The 18,978-nt window shown below is 43.0% G+C and overlaps 1 protein-coding gene across 1 annotated transcript in view; it reads right to left on the bottom strand.

Annotated features, from left to right (window-relative positions):
* The window catches only part of cdh16 (cadherin 16, KSP-cadherin), a gene marked incomplete at both ends in the record, with an annotated part of 147,215 nt that overhangs the window by 42,163 nt on the left and 86,074 nt on the right, over positions 1–18,978 (bottom strand). The window contains 1 exon segment of the mRNA XM_084308172.1: positions 13,716–13,907. Within this exon segment, the coding sequence (XP_084164298.1) occupies positions 13,716–13,907 (192 nt within the window).

The raw sequence follows: 18,978 nt of genomic DNA, 5'->3' as shown, positions 1-18,978 counted from the left end.
GACACCGTGACTGAGTGACATGCACATGTCATACATATCATATCATGTCATATTAGTCATGTATCTAATACATCCAATCCAATCCAATCCCACTGTATTTGTATAGCACATTTTAAAAGTGCTTCACAGTAAAAAACCATAATATAGTAAAAAACAGAAACAAAATTACAGCAGCAGACTACATTTTTTTTTAAAGCTAGGGAGAACAAATGTGTTTTTCTTTTGTTTTTTTTTTATTATCTTTTTCCCCCTCCTTTTTTCCGGATTTTTCTCCCATCCCACTGTTAGTCGTTATGCCAATTCCCAAACCCCCTTCCTGGTTGTTGCGTACTTCCCCCTACTGTTGGTCCGGGAGGCCGAAAACTGACACATGTTTTCCTCCGACGCATGTGCAGCCAGCCGGCAGCCAGCCTGGCCGCGCAGATTTTCACCGGGAGAGTGTAACGTGTGGGAGGCCGCACTACCTTTCTCCAGATCCTACCCTCGCTGAGCAGGCGCCCCGACCGAACTGTAGGGGTCGCTGTCCACAACGCCCAGGACCCACCCACGGCTCCCCTCCCCCTAACTCAGCCAAACGAGTTAGTATAGCGATCAGCCCGAGCCAAGGCAATGCTGACTCTCCGGGAGTCGAGACCGCAGCCTCTTGCATTGGTGACGAGCACAATCTCCGCTACGCCACCTGACCGCCCAACAAATGTGTTTTAAGCTGGGACTTAAACACTGGGAGTGTTGGGGCCAGCCTAATGTGGGGGGGGGGGACGGACAGCCACTTTGTGAAATTACTAGGGATGTCCAATATTATCGGCCTACCGATATTATCGGCCGATATTGGCATTCAAATGTGATATCGGAAAATATCGGTATCGGTTTTCAAATTTTTATTTTATTTTTTTTTACATTTCTATAGAAATTATGTCAGATATTATCGGCCTACCGATATTATCGGCCGATATCGGCATTAAAATGTGATATCGGTATCGGAAATTAAGAGTTGGACAATATCGGTATATCGGTATCGGTAAAAAAGCCAATATCGAGCATCTCTAGAAATTACATTTACATTTACATTTAGTCATTTAGCTGACGCTTTTATCCAAAGCGACTTACAAGTTCTGTACGACAAGCCATCAGGAAGAGCACAACTCTATCAGCTGAGTAACAATGTTCATCAAAGTGTTGAGTGCTACAGTGTAGGTTAGTTTATTAGGACAAGTGCATGACAGTATGGTTAGTTAGGGTTAGATTTTTTATTTTTATTTTTATTTTATTTTTTATTCAGATAATGGTTGAAGAAGTGAGTCTTTAGTCGACGGCGAAAGATTGGACGTGTTTCGGCTGTCCTAACTGGGGTGGGTAGTTCATTCCACCATTGTGGGGCAAGGACTGAGAATAGGCGACTTCTCTTTGATGACCCTCCCGGAGCTTGGATAGGAGTAGGTCTGAGGCGGCCAGAAGATGCAGAGCGTAGGGGTCTTGAGGGTGTGTATTTAGAGACCATTGACCGGAGGTAGGCGGGAGCAGTTCCCTTTGCCGCACGGTATGCTAGGTCAAGGGCCTTGAAGCGGATTCGTGCAGCAATGGGGAGCCAGTGCAGGTCCCTAAGAAGTGGGGTGACATGGGCCGACTTCAGTAGGTTTGAGATCAGGCGGGCCGCTGCGTTCTGAATGAGTTGAAGAGGCTTAGTGGCAGTGGCCGGGAGGCCAGCGAGCAGTGCGTTGCAGTAGTCGAGGCGGGAGATGACTGTTGATTGGACGAGGAGTTGGGTGGCTTCTTTTGTCAGGAAGGGGCGTATCCTTCTGACGTTGCTCAGGAGGAATCGGCAGGTTCTGGTTGTCGCTGCGATGTGAGCAGAGAAGTTCAACTGGTCGTCGAGGACAACACCAAGGTTCTTGGCGGTCGGGGACGCGGTCACAGCTGCATTCTCGACTGTGATGGAAAGGTCGGTCAGGGGGGAGGATTTGGCCGGCAGGTGGAGCAATTCTGTTTTGCTTAGGTTCAGTTTGAGGTGGTTGGTCGTCATCCAGGCGGAGATGTCGGACAGACAGGCCGAGATCCGCTCAGAGACGTGGATATCTGAGGGAGGGAAGGAGAGGAAGAGTTGAGTATCGTCGGCATAACAGTGGTAGGAGAAGCCATGAGACGTGATAATGTTACCCAGTGATTTAGTGTAGAGGGAGAAGAGAAGGGGTCCTAAAACCGAGCCCTGGGGGACACCCGTCCGCAGGGGGCGGGTGGCCGACAGGGTCCCTCTCCATGACACTTGGTAGGAGCGGTCATTGAGGTATGATGACAACCATGTCAGCGCAGAGCCAGCCACTCCCATTCCTGCGAGGGCCGCGAGGAGGATCTGGTGGTTGACTGTGTCGAAGGCTGCAGATAGATCTAGGAGAATCAGGACAGAGGAGAGGCCTTTTGCTTTTGCTAAGTGAAGTGCCTCTGTGACCGCAATGAGGGCTGTCTCTGTGGAGTGACCAGTCCTGAAGCCTGACTGATTAGGGTCTAGGAGGTCATTCTGTAAGAGATAAGCAGTAAGTTGGTTGGATACAGCACGTTCAAGTGTTTTAGAAAGGAAGGAGAGAAGAGAGACAGGACGGTAGTTGCCTATGACGGTAGGGTTCAGGGATGGTTTTTTTATGAGGGGCGTGACTCTGGCTTGTTTTAGGGAGGTGGGGACCACCCCCGAGTTGAGTGAGGAGTTGATGGTTGCAGTTAGGAATGGGAGGATGTCTGGTGCTATGGACTGGAGGAGTGGGGAAGGTAGCCGGTCCAGCTGGCATGTAGTTGGACGGTTCGACGTTACCAGTGTCAGGGTCTCGGCTTCTGTAATGGGAGAGAAAGATGACAGAGTGAAGGATGAGGTTCTCGATTCAGCATTTGGAATGGGTGGGGGTTGGGAGAAGGAGCTGCGGATGTTCTCCACTTTTTCCTCAAAGAAGATCGCAAAGTCTTCGGCAGAGAAAGATGAGGGGGGGGGGGTGGGGGGGGAGTGAGGAGGGAGGACATGGTAGCATGCAGTTTGCGAAGATTCTTGGCAGAGGCCTCGATCCTATGGTGAAAGAAAGAAGCTTTGGCATTAGTAATGGTTTTGGAGAATGTTAACAAGAGGTTGTGATATGTGTCGATGTCAGCAGTGAGGCGTGACTTTCTATACTTCCTTTCAGCTGCTCTCAGGACCTGTCTTTGTCTCATACATTATAGGTTTGGTGTACAGTGGCAATCATACACAGTGATGATTAACTTTCTTATTTCCAACTTGATCACAAACGGCCGCTCACAACAGCCTCTGTGGTGTTTAGTGAGTAAACGGTCATTAGTTTCTGCTCAGACAATGTAATTATTCATTTAGCCTGTAAGCAGTCGGTAATTACAACAATGAGACGATGTGTCTGACTTTCAGCTTTGACCTCACACTACAATTTCATGCTTTCATTTAAGCCTAATGTACTTTGATCCACTGTACTAAATAATCCACCATCTGCAAAGCTATAAAAGTATCTAAAATCAGAGGTGTACCTTACCCTTCGGAGGCCCTAAGCAATATTTTTTTCAGGGGGCCCCTTTCCTCATCTCGGCACCCCCAAATTCCTTCGCATAGTTTTTACGGCAACACTTTGTTTTAAAGGGGTAGTTCACCCGAAATAGTAAAAAGATAATAATAATAATAATAATAATAATAATAATAATAATAATAATAATAATAATAATAATAATAATAATAATAATAATAATAATAATAATAATAATAATAATAATAATAATAATAATAATAATAATAATAATAATAATAATAATAATAATAATAATAATAATAATAATAATAATAATAATAATAATAATATATATATATATATATATATATATATATATATATATATATATATATATATATATATATATATATATATATATATATTTCGCTTCTTATCCGGAGTGCTACAGTGTAATGTTTGGGGTTTTGTTCTCACCTGGGAGCAAAAGCCCTGGCGTTGGCCAAGTCTTTCTGCCCCTTTGTTCTTTGAGCCACGTGCACTCGGATTAAAGGAGCTGTGCTCATATTCGAGAACCAAGAACTGTCTCTCATCGTGTCTGTTCTTCACTGCACCTGGGTCCAACACACATCGTAACCCTGATCTCAAACCTACCGATGTCGGCCCATGTCACCCCACTTCTCAGGGACCTGCACTGGCTCCCCATTGCTGCACGTATCCGCTTCAAGGCCCTCGACCTAGCATACCGTGCGGCAAAGGGAACCGCTCCCGCCTACCTCCGGTCAATGGTCTCCAACTACACACCCTCAAGACCCCTACGCTCTGCATCTTCTGGCCGCCTCAGACCTACTCCTATCCAAGCTCCGGGAGGGTCATCAAAGAGAAGCCGCCTATTCTCAGTCCTTGCCCCACAATGGTGGAATGAACTACCCACCCCAGTTAGGACAGCCGAAACCCGTCCAATCTTTCGCCGTCGACTAAAGACGCACTTCTTCAACCATTATCTAAAAAAAAAAATCTAACCCTAACTAACCTTACTGTCATGCACTTGTCCTAATAAACTAACCTACACTGTAGCACTCAACACGTTGATGAACATTGTTACTCAGCTGATAGAGTTGTGCCCTTCCTGATGACCTGTCGTACAGAACTTGTAAGTCGCTTTGGATAAAAGCGTCAGCTAAATGACTAAATGTAAATGTAAATGTAACACTACAGTATCTATCCATCCAGATGGCTCTGCATGATTTGCTGAGTTTTGGAGATATCTGCCATAGAGATGTCGGCCGTCACACCAATACAGTGGAGATAAGTGGCACTGGATTTGTGTGGTGCTCAAAGTGCCAAAGAAATGCATTTGAAAAACTCAAAAGCAATACAGAGCTCGCTCTGAACAGATTCAGTTAGGAACAATTTTCCACAAAAGTGCACCTGCCATATATTATTAAGCACAACAAACTCATGGCCAGTACAGAGAGACTCAGAAGGAGCTCCTATCCCCAGGCCATCAGGATGCTCAACAACAATGACCATTATGTAACAACCCATCATCTACACTCACAGCACACACATCCACACGCACACACTCACTTTAAACAAACACTCACCTTCAGGGACGTGCACAGGACTTTAGAGGGGCACGTGCTCAAAGGCTGAAAAGGGCACTGGGCCTGTGCGCGTGCGAAGCGAGCATATACAGTATTTAGTTTTTGGTGTAAAGTGGATCTGCAAGCAAAAAATAATAATAATAAATTGGCATAAAAAGGGCACTTTTTTACGAGGCACAAAAGGGCAGGTGCTTGAGCACCCTTTGGGCTCTATGTGTGCACGTGCCTGCTCACCTTAACACCCACTTTACTCACTTTAGAGACACTTTAACACACTTTATATTTATTAGTAAAGAGATTTGCACTACAATTCATACCTACTGATTACCCCACTACACACATACTTGGCTGATAGAAGGAGCACGCTCAGTGTTAGACTAAGACCCCGTAGATGTAACACTGAACGGCACAGGAAGTCCTTCACTCCGACAGCCATCAGACTCTACAACGCATCACTGTGCCTCACTGCATCACTGAGCACAGGGTGACAGCACAGCCTGGAGAAATCTTCCTGGACACCTTAAAAAATTGTATACTTCTCACAATCTTCCTGGACACTTTAAATTTTTACACATATTACTGTACATTTTACTGTATATTTTTGGCTGTATAGTTTATATTTAAGATTTTAGAATGTATATACATACCAGAATGTATATCCCAGACCGTATTTTATTCTTTATTCTATTTTATATATGTTTTTTTATATTCTTATTCTTATATATTAGTCCTATTGACTACCTAAATGTTTATTGTTCAATGTGAGCAATCTCTAGTGCCGAATTTCCCTCTGGATTAATAAAGGATTTCTATTCTATTCTATTAACTTTCTTCTTTCCAACTTGATCACCAGCTGCCCGCCTCTCACCGTTCACCAGACTCCAGTCGGCAGACTCTCAAGTCAAGTCAAGAGTTTTATTTGTCACAGTGTGGTGTTTAGTGAGTAAACGGGCATTAGTTTCTGCTCAGACAATGTAATTATTAATTTAGTCTGTAAGCAGTCGGTAATTACAACAATGAGACGATGTGTCTGACTTTCAGCTTTGACCTCACACTACAATTTCATGCTTTCATTTAGCCTAATGTACTTTGATCCACTGTGGGAAGAATTTAAAGGGCTTTGAGCTATGCTTTTTTACTAAATAATCCACCATCTGCAAAACTACAAAATGAGCTACAATAGAATAGAAATACTTTAATCATCCCGGGGGAAATTTGACACTACAAATCGCTCACAGTCAAAGTCACGAATAAGAATAACAAAACAGATTGCCTAAGAATAAGAATAGAATAGGCCTAAGAATAAGATAATAATAATATAGTACGGACCGGGATTCACATTTCGTATGTTATGTATATACATTGCATTCTAGTATCAAATATACAGTAAAAACATACAGAAGTCTACAGTTAGTGTAATATTGAACAGTGTTGTTTTAAAAGTAAAAGTCCAGGAAGATGGTACCTGTCACCCTGTGCTCAGTGATGCACAGTGATGCATTGTAAAGTCTTTCAGAGGCCAATCAGAGGCGTAATAGCCTGTCTGCTGGCTGGCCCACTTACCAAGAGCAGACTGGTCATGTCTGACAGTGACAGACATTCTCTCTTTATCCCTAAACACGCTGATGGATTACAGGAGGCAGGTGCTACACCTCAGGGAAGTGCTAAACGGATGACTCAGTCATCTGGACCATTTATTTTCTTTCATCGTTTGCCTCATGTCACACTCCTATGCAGAGCTGTCTCTATGCCTGTATGTCACAGCCTGCAAAACAGCTCTGCCTTATAAACTGTAACCAGGTTAGTTTGAAAGAAAATAAGTAGTAAATGGTAAATGGCTGCATTTATATAGCGCTTTTATCCAACACGCTTTACAATTTGTACCCAGGTGGGGTATCTCCCGGGCCTTTCTGTGTGGAGTTTGCATGTTCTCCCCGTGCTTGCAAGGCCCCCCCCCCTGATAAGAGAAACCCAATGGAAAAACATGCACAACAGATCGCTGACACTGTCGCGTCCGTGACGAAGACGGGCAGGAGCACTTGGATGGTACCCGGGCGCGACGCACGCCACAGCCCTCGTCTGCTCCCGGCTGCCCTTGGGGGGGAAGGACGACGGGATGGGTTAAGCTCAGAGGAGAATCGCATCGGCGATCCTACAAAAACAATGCATGCGTGTGTGTGTTCCGGTGTGTGTGTGTGCTAACCGTGTGTGCTAACCGCTAACATTGAGGATAATTGCATGCCAAATAAAGACCTCTGCGACAGGTCCTGCATTATATTTACAATTTGTTCCTCACATTTCACCAATTCACTCACAAATTCACACACCGACGGTGGAGGTGCCAACCTACTCATCGGGAGCAGTTAGGGGTTAAGTGTCTTGCTCAAGGACACTTCGACACGCTGCCCGGGAGGAGCGGGAATCGAACCGGGAATGTACCGAATATCGCAAATAACAAAACGTTAAGCCTGTCTGAACATTTATGAGATACGCAGTTTAGTTATCAGAAACGTAAAAAGACTATCTTTTCTGCGTGAGGAAACCACACCTTTATGGCTGCGTTCATCGTCGTTTCCATGGACACCGTGAATAAACAAGGCTGCACAGATGCTGGGAAATCAAATTAATTAACCTTTTTAAACAAAATTTTGGTTTTTATTTATAAAAGAGACAAAAACAAAAATATGGGGGGAACAATAATATAATATTATTTATTCAATATGTTGAGGGAAAATAATATAGGTAGTATAGGTAGCAATACGTCCAAAACTCTGCTGCTCGCATGCTCACCTCCACCCGCCGCTCCGACCACATCACCCACATCATCCTCCACCATCTCCACTGGCTCCCCATCATATACAGGATTCAGTTCAAAATTCTACTCATCACCTTCAAAGCCCTCAACAGCCTGGCCCCCTCCTACCTCTCTGACCTCCTTCCCCACCACACGCCTACCGGCTACCTCAGGTCCGCAGACGCTAACCTCCTCCAACCCATCAGGACTAAGCTCCGGACCTGGGGGGGGCGACAGGGCCTTCTCTGCAGCTGCCCCCACCCTCTGGAACGCCCTGCCCAACCATATCCATCATGCAGACACCCTCTCATCATTTAAAAAAAGCCCTCAAAACCCACCTTTTTACTACCCTTGCCTCACCCTCTCATCATTTAAAAAAAGCCCTCAAAACCCACCTTTTTACTACCCTTGCCTTCAAGACTTGAACTTCCTCCTCTCTCACCTTTTATATAATTTTTTTATTTTCATTTTTCTCTACAAAAACTGTATTGTTTATTTTGCTCTGCAAAGTGTCTTTGAGCATTCAGAAAAGCGCTATACAAAATGTATTATTATTATTATTAGTTTATTTCCTCTCTGGGCAGAGACGTTTGACAGTGAAACGTCCTCCAACTTTCTGCAGAGGAGTAACATAGTAAAATGGTTCCCTATAAACATCCCTGATGAATGACTGTAATAATATCTGGCTTTTATTTTAAATGGACATCATTGCTACAGCTTTTGGAACGCACATCAGAAGCCATAATGTTAGCGATGTGAAACTCGCGAATGATCCAACTCTTTTGAACGGCTCTTTGGTTCCAACGAAGGGAACTCGAAACATACTTGGTGGGAGCCGCGTTTTTTTTTTTTTGGGTTCGTTGTTGTGCCCATTTCACTGCCTGCCTGCTCTAAATCCATTCCCCTTTACGCGAACACACATGGATCTTGTTGTTGCACTTTATTGTTCATGTCAAGTTGTTCTGGATCGAGTACATTTGAAGGATTTTGGGCACCAGTACAATAACATGTCACGTGGACGGTGGGTTTAGACAGAGCGGCAGAGAAAGGGGACATCATGTCCCCTTAACCCTTTCACTGCCACACTGCCAAACGGTTAACCCTTTCACCGCAACAATACACAGAATGTTAACCCTTTCACTGCCACACGACAGCAGGTTAACCCTTTCACTGCCACACTACAGAAGGTTAACCCTTTACTATCACACTACCGACGGTTAATGTAGGCCAACAGGGAGGTGTAGTGGTTACGTCATTGCTGTTTCCGGCCGTTCCACCATCTTGAAGACGCAATGTATTTCCCCATTGCCCATTTTTAAATCGTCTCGTTTAAAACAAATAAAGCGTGAACATTTGCAAGGTGTACCTTTCTGTGCGTATTCATCCACAATCTATAGCTCAACATGAAAATATTCGCAATTAATCATAAAGATCCATTCAGAAATGAGTGATAAGTGATTATGAGTGATTTTGGTAAACTGTGTACAAAAGAAAAGCTCAGTTTTCTCATAGACTTCAATTCATTCTGCGGTTTTTCTCTTCCTGTTTTCGCTCATAACTTTTCACCTAGATCCCTGATTCGTACATCCCCAGGTGGGGTATTATTGGAAAGCCACACTCATTGGCTACAACCCTGTCCAATAATGTTCGAGATCGCCAAATGATTGACGGAACTAGAGCCCCAAGAGTCAGGAGTAGTATTTGTGCAATACCGTGTACTTCGTGCAAGCCTCACATATCGGCATGTAACTCGAGAACCGCTGAACGGATTTCGTCACCTGAAAGGGCTATCGACAGGCAACCAATGGGGCTTTAATTCGATATATGTATTGTATTAACGAATATGCACACCCGAGCCACTAGAGGTCCCAAAGTGCAAGTGGGCAAATCGTCCTTAACTGGGCCCCCAATGGCTAAGAGAACCCTGCCTGATCATTTCACACACTCTTTTGCATTTGATTTGGCCTCTGTTTTAGTTTGGGCCTTTGTGTGGTTTACAGTTTACTGTGGGCCTTTGTTTGACCTGTTGTTTAGTGACTATAGAGCTTGTGTTATTTGACGTTTGACTTTTTTCGCTATACTTTTAGTATGGCAAATTTGTTTATGTTCTTCCATATCTTTCTATTATATGGTGGGTGAGCTGCAGTGGAGGCTGCTGACCAAATTTTTTGGTGAAGCACAAATTATTATATTATATTATATATTAAATAATATTTTTAAAACATCCCCCACTGTGTGTCAGTGGTCAGTGGACACAGATGAAAACATATTAACATTAGGTGACAGCGGACCTGACCAGATGAAAACATATTAGGTGACAGCGCACCTGACCAGATGAAATCATATTAGGTGACAGCGCACCTGACCAGATCAAAACATATTAGGTGACAGCGCACCTGATCAGATCAAAACATTTTAGGTGACAGCGCACCTGACCAGATCAAAACATATTAGGTGAAGGTGACAAGGAAGCCACAGACTCATACCCCCCCGACACTCAACTAACCGCCTCGGACAGTCCTTCATACCAGTGGCCATCAGGCTCCACAACAGTGGGCAGCGACTGCTGCCAGACATCGACCTAGAACTAATAGGAACCCAAGTAGGACAATAACACTACCTTATGCATACTGCACCTTATGTGGATACTGTGATACTGTGAATAATGAAAAATGTATATTTCAGTTAGTTAGATAGTAAATTATATTGACCTATTTGTTTACACTGCTTGTGTTGTTTTCACTACCTGTACCCCCCCCCCCCTTCCCCCATGCTGCTATGATGCCTGAATTTCCCCAAGGGGATCAATAAAGGAATATCTTATCTTATCTTAAAAGGAAAGATGAAATTACCTACCTGGGTTCCATCCTATAGAGGCAAATCTTTCCTGTGACAAAATGGGATCCAATGTAATAAAACTAAGTCAACCAACGAACTAGATTCCTGTACCGGATCTCCTCTCTGGTAAACAAGAATACCTTGAAGACTCTAACAGGAGCACTCATTCAAGGGTACTACGACTATGCTTGCACCTCATGGTACCAAAGCACCTCAAAGGCACTAAAAACAAGATTACAAACATCACAAAACAAACTGGTCAGACTACTGCTTGACCTTACTCCTAAAACCCACCTCACCCCTGTCCACTTTGACAACCTAGGATGGCTTAGAGTAGACGACAGAGTACAGCAACTTGCAATGGGCCTGGTCTACAAGATACACTACACCACTAAGATACCCATGTGCATGTCGAAATACTTCCCAAAGGTCAGTGAATACCACGACCACAACACCAGAGGGAGTTCCACAAATCATGTTCAACCCAGATAAAATAATTAAAAAAGAAAAAAAAAAAAAAAACGTTTTTTTTTAATAAAAGAAAATAGTCATAACTTAGAAATTAGATTGCATAGGTCTATGAATCGATATCGCGATTCTGTTTCGATTAATTGCCCAGCCCTACAGTGTGTACAGTAAGTTAGCTTGGTGATTATCATTGTGATGTAGGCTAAGCTGCCTAGCTACTGTTAGCATACAAGCACTGTAGCCTACTTACTTTTTCATCCACAACGTTTTTTCTGATCCAGATGCATAAATCCACTTCTTCATGTTGCTCAGTTGCTGGTTTATACTTCGGTCCTAATGTTGGCGCAAAGTTTAATTTAGCCTGACTTGTTATAGCTGTACAGCTTACTAACTACTAAACAACAACTTTCTCATAGTCTCAACTTTCACATAGTCAAAATGGGTCCAGCTGCATGTGAGGAGGATAGGTTTAGCTCGGGCCAATCTCAAGTTTCTCAAGTTTCTTTATTAGTTGTCATACAGAAGTACAGAATACTTTTATACAAAATGCTTCTTTATGTTACATTTTGTATAAAAGTATTCTGTACTTCTGTATGACAACTAATAAAGAAACTTGAGAAACTTGAGATTGGCTCGAGCTAAACCTATCCTCCTCACATGCAGCTGGACCCATTTTGACTTTGCAATGCAGAAATCTCTGATTGGATTTGCAAGGCTGCCAATCATATTCAACCTCCGTGTATTGGATGTCAAGGGCTGTCAATCAATCAATCCTCCATTCAATGGCAAGAGTTTAACTGCACAGACCGTGCTTAGATGAAGTTAATAGCCTATTTTGATTCGCTGTTATTTATTATTTATTTAACAATGGGTCACACCTGTGAAGTTTTCTTCACGAATAATTACTGCAGGCAATACTGCAGTGCAGGCCTGCTCAGAGCTGTACATTTTGGCCATTTTTGAAAAAAAAGAAAATTCACTGGCATTTTTTTTACAGAGGAAAACATTTATAATAAAAAAATAATAATAATAATAATTAAAAAAAAATATATATATATATAGTTTTTTTTTTTTTTTTATATATAGGTATATGTAAATTAATAATAATTATGAATTATGAGTGAATTTGTGTTTCACGTGTTGTCATAGAGAAACCTCCACTGGTGAGCTGCCATTTCATATGAGTATTTTTGTTAGTGTAATGGTTTAGGTTAACATCTTGAGCCCTAGCCCTATTTTCAGAAAATCTGCCTAAAAATACATACCTAAGTAAATGGAAGATTGCTCCACTTCTACAAGGTCCATTTGCATGTTCTTGGTATCTAGGGACATCTATGGATCTCAGGGAATGTATTCCCAGTATCAAAAATATTGTGTCTGTTACTAGGCTTGAGTAAATTGCAATGAACCAAAGGAGAATATCAATTATATATATATATATATATATATATATTTTTTTGTCATCTTTGACGGTGAATGCTAAAAATGACCAGACATGAAAAACTGTCACTGAGCTTGTTGAGCACCTTCTTGAGATCACGTGTACAGAAAATCTAAGCAAATTAATAAAGGGAAGATGATTAAACAGAAGGTTTTGTAGATACAGTACTGAATTCTGCCATCCGGACACATGCAATTTGAAATATTATTATATAATATAGCCACGTCGCACATCTATGGATCGGGCCAAATCTCCTCTTTCCAATGGCAGAGTTCAATCTGGATTTAGTATCACCAGGCGTGCAAGCAAGAACCGTGAATGAAATCTACTGTAAGTAAAGTAACTTTTTCATTATGTAGATTCCTCCGCCATTTTTCATCATATTGCAACAACGTTTTTTGCTAGACGTTCACAGAAAGGTAGAGAAACTAACTCCGTTCTAATTTATGCCAATAACGTTCAGTCTTGTGGTAGATAATCCCAGAACAAAGAATTTCACTGTGAAGTACATGTACGTTTATATGTGACAAATAAAAACAAACTTGAACTTGAAACTTGAAACCTCATTGGTCTGCTTGTGTTTACCTTGGAGAGCACTAGCGACACCTCATTGGTCTGTCTGTGTTTACCTTGGAGAGGACTAGCGACACCTCATTGGTCTGTCTGTGTTTACCTTGGAGAGGACTAGCGACACCTCATTGGTCTGTCTGTGTTTACCTTGGAGAGGACTAGCGACACCTCATTGGTCTGTCTGTGTTTACCTTGGAGAGGACTAGCGACACCTCATTGGTCTGTCTGTGTTTACCTTGGAGAGGACTAGCGACACCTCATTGGTCTGTCTGTGTTTACCTTGGAGAGGACTAGCGACACCTCATTGGTCTGTCTGTGTTTACCTTGGAGAGGACTAGCGACACCTCATTGGTCTGTCTGTGTTTACCTTGGAGAGGACTAGCGACACCTCATTGGTCTGTCTGTGTTTACCTTGGAGAGGACTATAGCGACACCTCATTGGTCTGTTTGTGTTGTTTACCTTGGAGAGGACTATAGCGACACCTCATTGGTCTGTTTGTGTTGTTTACCTTGGAGAGCACTAGCGACACCTCATTGGTCTGTCTGTCCGTCACCAGGCGAAAGACGTCCTCCTCGTTGCCGGACTCCAAGCGGTAGTCCACCTGCCAGCTGTCCCCTCGCGGCCGGTCGGCGTCCCTCGCCAGCACCGCCGTCACCGTGGTACCTGCCGTGGCGTCTTCCGGTATGTGGTACGGCCCGTACTTTTGGGAAGAAGAAGAAGGAGACGACGTCTTTATTATTTGTCAGCGTGAGACGTTATCATTTCTTTTATTATAATAATCAATGTAGAAGAAGCCAAGACCGACTTTGTGGATATTGTATTGTTTAAGTTAGAATTTTTATTATTATGGTAATGGGTGTATTTATGTTTGAACACTAGGGGGCACACCACCTCTATTTATAAGAGGCTCTGTTAATCAGAGCCTATAGCCATGCACCTGCCGGGGAGACACGTATTCTTACCTGCTGCTAACGAAGGCTGTTGAACTGTATTATTATTTAACCTGTTTCAATGAACTGAGCAACTGACACCTGTTCTGTTCATCCCATCATTTCTTTTGGACAATAAACTACATCGGCTGCAGCTTGGACATTCAACTTCATCAACACCACAGCCTTCGTTGCCGAGTAGAGAACTAATTAAGCGTTGCATCGTGACGCTTGTCAATACATTTGGGGAGTGACAAGCGGCACTACAATCAATGATCAGAAAACATTCATTTGATATATTAGACGGTATACAGGTGCATCTCAATACATTTGAATATTGAGGAAACGTTCATTTATTTCACTAATGAAAATTCCAAAAGTGAAAATCATATCTTATATATATTCATTACACAGAGTGAAATATTTTAAGCCTTTGTTTCTTTCAATTTATTTTGATGATTATGGCTTACAGCGAATGAAAACCCAAAATTATGTATCTGAGAAAATTAGAACATTTACATTTACTGTCATTTAGTCATTTTATCCAAAGTGACTTAGAAGTTCTGTACGACAAGTCATCAGGAAGGGCACACCATTTACATAGGACCAATACAAAAAATATATACTGTATATTACAGAAATGTCGGCCTACTGAAAAGTAAATGCATTCAATACTTGGTCAGAGCTCCTTTTGCATGAATCAATGTGGCCTGGCCTGGAGGCAAACAATATCTCCTCAATATTCATATTTATTGAGATGCACAGTATGTCATGTATGTCATAAAAGGTCATGATTAGATTAGATAATTAGATTAGATTATTATATCTGTATATCTGTATGTTGTGTATGTCATAAATGTCACTATGAATTGAACATGGGGGACCCTGATGTAAACAAGACGAAAGTCTTTCTCTGGTCTGCATCCCCTTAACAATTGTGTGTATTGAGCCGTACTGTATTGTACCCATTCTGCAATCTGTTAAATAAAGTGTTCATTCAATCAATCAATCAATCAATCAATCAATCAATCAATCAATCAATCAATCAATCACCTGTATATAATATGTGACCCAGTAGACTCTGGGCCCTTTAGAGGGATCTTCAAAATAGTGTTTTACATGATATGAAAGTACAGGTTCGTATACCTTCAAAATAAGCCAACACAAAATAAGTGGATACTTTTCAACATGCTGATCAATAACACAATACAATCCAGAGCTGCAGGCCTCAAGATAAATCAGTTTACAATGTATAATTAATGACTACTCTACCCAGAAATCAATGTCACCCCCCTCACCACTTAACACCTTCCAATCTGGGGGCTTTGTTATTCTGATGACTTGTGACCGACCATCAGGATGCTCACTGACTCTATGGTCGCTGGCGGAAGAAAACCTCGTAACTCCAAAAACCCAACTTTTCAGGAGATGAAAAAAACGCCGTGGTTTTAACGTAATTGGAACACCACCATGTCACAATAGTTGGTACAATGTCTTCATAAATGGTCAGTTACTTGCAGGTATCAATACATTATTCTTATTTTACTCTGATAAAGTTCAAATGGAGTTACAAGGTTTTGTAAAACAAATGTTGTGGAAATATGGCTATAAGAGCTTTTGTTATTCAACGAGTCAAACGGCAGTAACGTGTATTCCATAAATGTTACCCATGTGTCTATTTGCAAACACTCACCAGGAATGATCACTGACCCTTTCTGCTGAAAAACAACTTTATATTAGGTGCTTTTAGGTATATTAGGTGCCAGCGACGCTATGTAACAACAACCCATCCATCTACACTCATTGTGCACAACATCCACAAACACACACTCACTTTACACAAACACTCGCCTTTTTACTGTACGAAGCACATTCTCAGGGGCTCATACGGAACCAAGTGTCACATAATATGATTCATGTTCAAATGATGTAGTATAGTCTCTCCCCCCCCCCCCCCCCCCCACCACATATAATGTACACGTGGTCATGTAGCGATGCGTGTGCTTAACCCTTTCACTACCACACTACAGAAGGTTAACCATTTACTATCACACTACAGACGGTTAACCCTTTCACTAAACACAACTACAGACGGTTAACCCTTTCACTACCACACTACAGAAGGTTAACACTTTCACTACCACACTACATAAGGTTAACCCTTTCACTACCACACTACAGACAGTTAACCCTTTCACTACCACACTACAGCCAGTTAACCCTTTCACTACCACACTACAGAAGGTTAACCCTTTCACTACCACACTACAGAAGGTTAACACTTTCACTACCACACTACAGAAGGTTAACACTTTCACTACCACACTACAGAAGGTTAACCCTTTCACTACCACACTACAGAAGGTTAACCCTTTCACTAGCACACTACAGACGGTTAACCCTTTCACTACCACACTACAGAAGGTTAACCCTTTCACTACCACACTACAGAAGGTTAACACTTTCACTACCACACTACAGAAGGTTAACCCTTTCACTACCACACTACAGAAGGTTAACCCTTTCACTATCACACTACAGAAGGTTAACCCTTTCACTACCACACTACAGAAGGTTAACCCTTTCACTACCACACTACAGAAGGTTAACACTTTCACTACCACGCTACAGAAGGTTAACACTTTCACTACCACACTACAGAAGGTTAACCCTTTCACTACCACACTACAGACAGTTAACCCTTTCACTACCACACTACAGAAGGTTAACACTTTCACTACCACGCTACAGAAGGTTAACACTTTCACTACCACACTACAGAAGGTTAACCCTTTCACTACCACACTACAGACAGTTAACCCTTTCACTACCACACTACAGAAGGTTAACACTTTCACTACCACGCTACAGAAGGTTAACCCTTTACTATCACACTACAGACGGTTAACCTTCTGTAGTGTGGTAGTGAAAGGGTTAACCTGCTGTTGTGTGGCAGTGAAAGGGTTAACCTTCTGTGTATCGTCACAGTGAAAGGGTTAACCGTTCGGTAGTGCGGGGCGCGGCAGTGAAAGGGTTAACCTGCCGGTGTTAATGACCTTCCTTCACACACCTCCTCCTCCGCTCTCCTCCGTGTGCTCAGACGACCCTGTAATCGGCCCACTCACGGCTCTCCTCCCCTGGGCGCGGCCGTGCCTGTGATCTGACCGCTCCGGGCCCTGTATCTGCTCCTCGCCCTGTCAACACTCCCACCCCACCCCACCCCCCCCTCCGACTTCACATGGACCGTGGAAAAAGCTGGACCACTCAGGCGTGACCTGCTCAAGAGCTTTTTCCACCTCAATGTATGTGTGTGTGTGTGTGTGTCTGAGTGTGTGTGTGTGCTTGTGTGTGTGTGTGTCTGTGTGTGTGTGTGTGTGTGTGTGCCTGTGCGTGTGTGTGTCTGAGAGTGTGTGTGTGTGTGTCTGAGTGTGTGTGTGTGTGTGTGTGTGTGTGTGTGTGCCTGTATGCAGGGCCGCCTCAGGGGGTGTGCGAGCAGTGCGGTCGCACAGGGCCTCGCGGGAAGGGGGGCCTCGCAAAATAAAAAATAAAAAAAAATAAAAAAAAATATTTTTTATTTATTATTTTTTTTATTTTATTTATTTATTTATTTTTTTGCGAGGCCCCCCTTCCCGCAAGGCCCTTTTTCATCACATACCTAAAATCTAGTTTTGCTTATATGCTTATATATTTCACATTAGACACGTTTGTAGAATGTGTCTGACTTGTTCCTGGGTCTGCACCTGGGTCACTATTGGAGCTCTGCAGCAGGCATTGGTTTCAACGAAGGGAGTGGTTACTTACATCATAGTACGCCGCCGGAAACTTAAACGAAGAAGAAGAAGAAGAATCAGCTGCGTTTGAATATTTCACGCGTGCAGCTTTTGACTATTATGCTTAGTTATGCCAGCCAAGGTCGGTCATTATCAGTCGGTCAGTCACCAAGGAACGTTGACGAAAGGCGGGACAAATGGCCGGAGCCTTGTCATGATGCAGTCGGGATATAGGCCATGGCCCATGATGATGTCGGCTAGTAGCTAGCTTAGCTAAAGGCTATCTAGCGTTAGCTAACCTGCAGCCAAGGATGAAGAGGGTCGTTTGGCAGATGAACTTCGTCAACTCCACGCGGTTGTCTCCATCCTCTTGGACGTTTGGTGAGTTTTTAACCTATTCTATTAACTCTATTCTATTCCCGCCGTGGACATCGCTCTCTCTCTCTCTCTCTCTCTCACTCCTCTGGAGCTAAACTGGCCGACTAGCTAATAGTACTACTAGTAGCTAACGGTGTGTGCCTGGTGTCAGCACCTGGCTGTATGTAGCCGCATAGCTTGCTTCTGCGTTAGCTAATGGTTAGCGATAGCCTGGTTGAGCTAACTGTTAGCCAGTTAGCTGTTTAGCTTCGACGTTAACTGCCGGCTGCGCTCGGCTGGGAACGTTCGTTTGATGCTATCAGTTAGCCTTGAGTTAGCTGTTAGCTTGTGCTACGACCATTGACATTAGCCGTGAGAATAGCAGGGGGTTCTGGCACTCTGACTACGACATCATCTTTGACAGAAGATGTAGTCGGGCCTGCACCATGACAAGGCTCTGGCAGCAGCTTATTTTTGTCCCGACAGCGAGAGGCCTTTCGTCAACGTGGAGACCTGTGTTACGGCCTTTCGCCCTGCGTTCCTTGGTGCAGGTAAGATTAATGAAAATGTCATGACATTACCCCACTCTTCCTTCCTTCCCCTCCCGAATGTTTTGTTAATAACGATGTTTTTTTCCAGGCAAAACATATGCTACTTCACAACATTTGGAGATACGACATGTGCTGTGTGTGAATGTCTTGGTCGTTTGTGTAGC

Source organism: Notolepis coatsorum (genome assembly GCF_963971535.1).
Source record: "Notolepis coatsorum genome assembly, chromosome: 2".
NCBI classification, from domain to species: domain Eukaryota; kingdom Metazoa; phylum Chordata; class Actinopteri; order Aulopiformes; family Paralepididae; genus Notolepis; species Notolepis coatsorum.
Note: the sequence above shows the minus strand (reverse complement) of the source record. Positions and strands in the feature narration are given on the sequence as shown.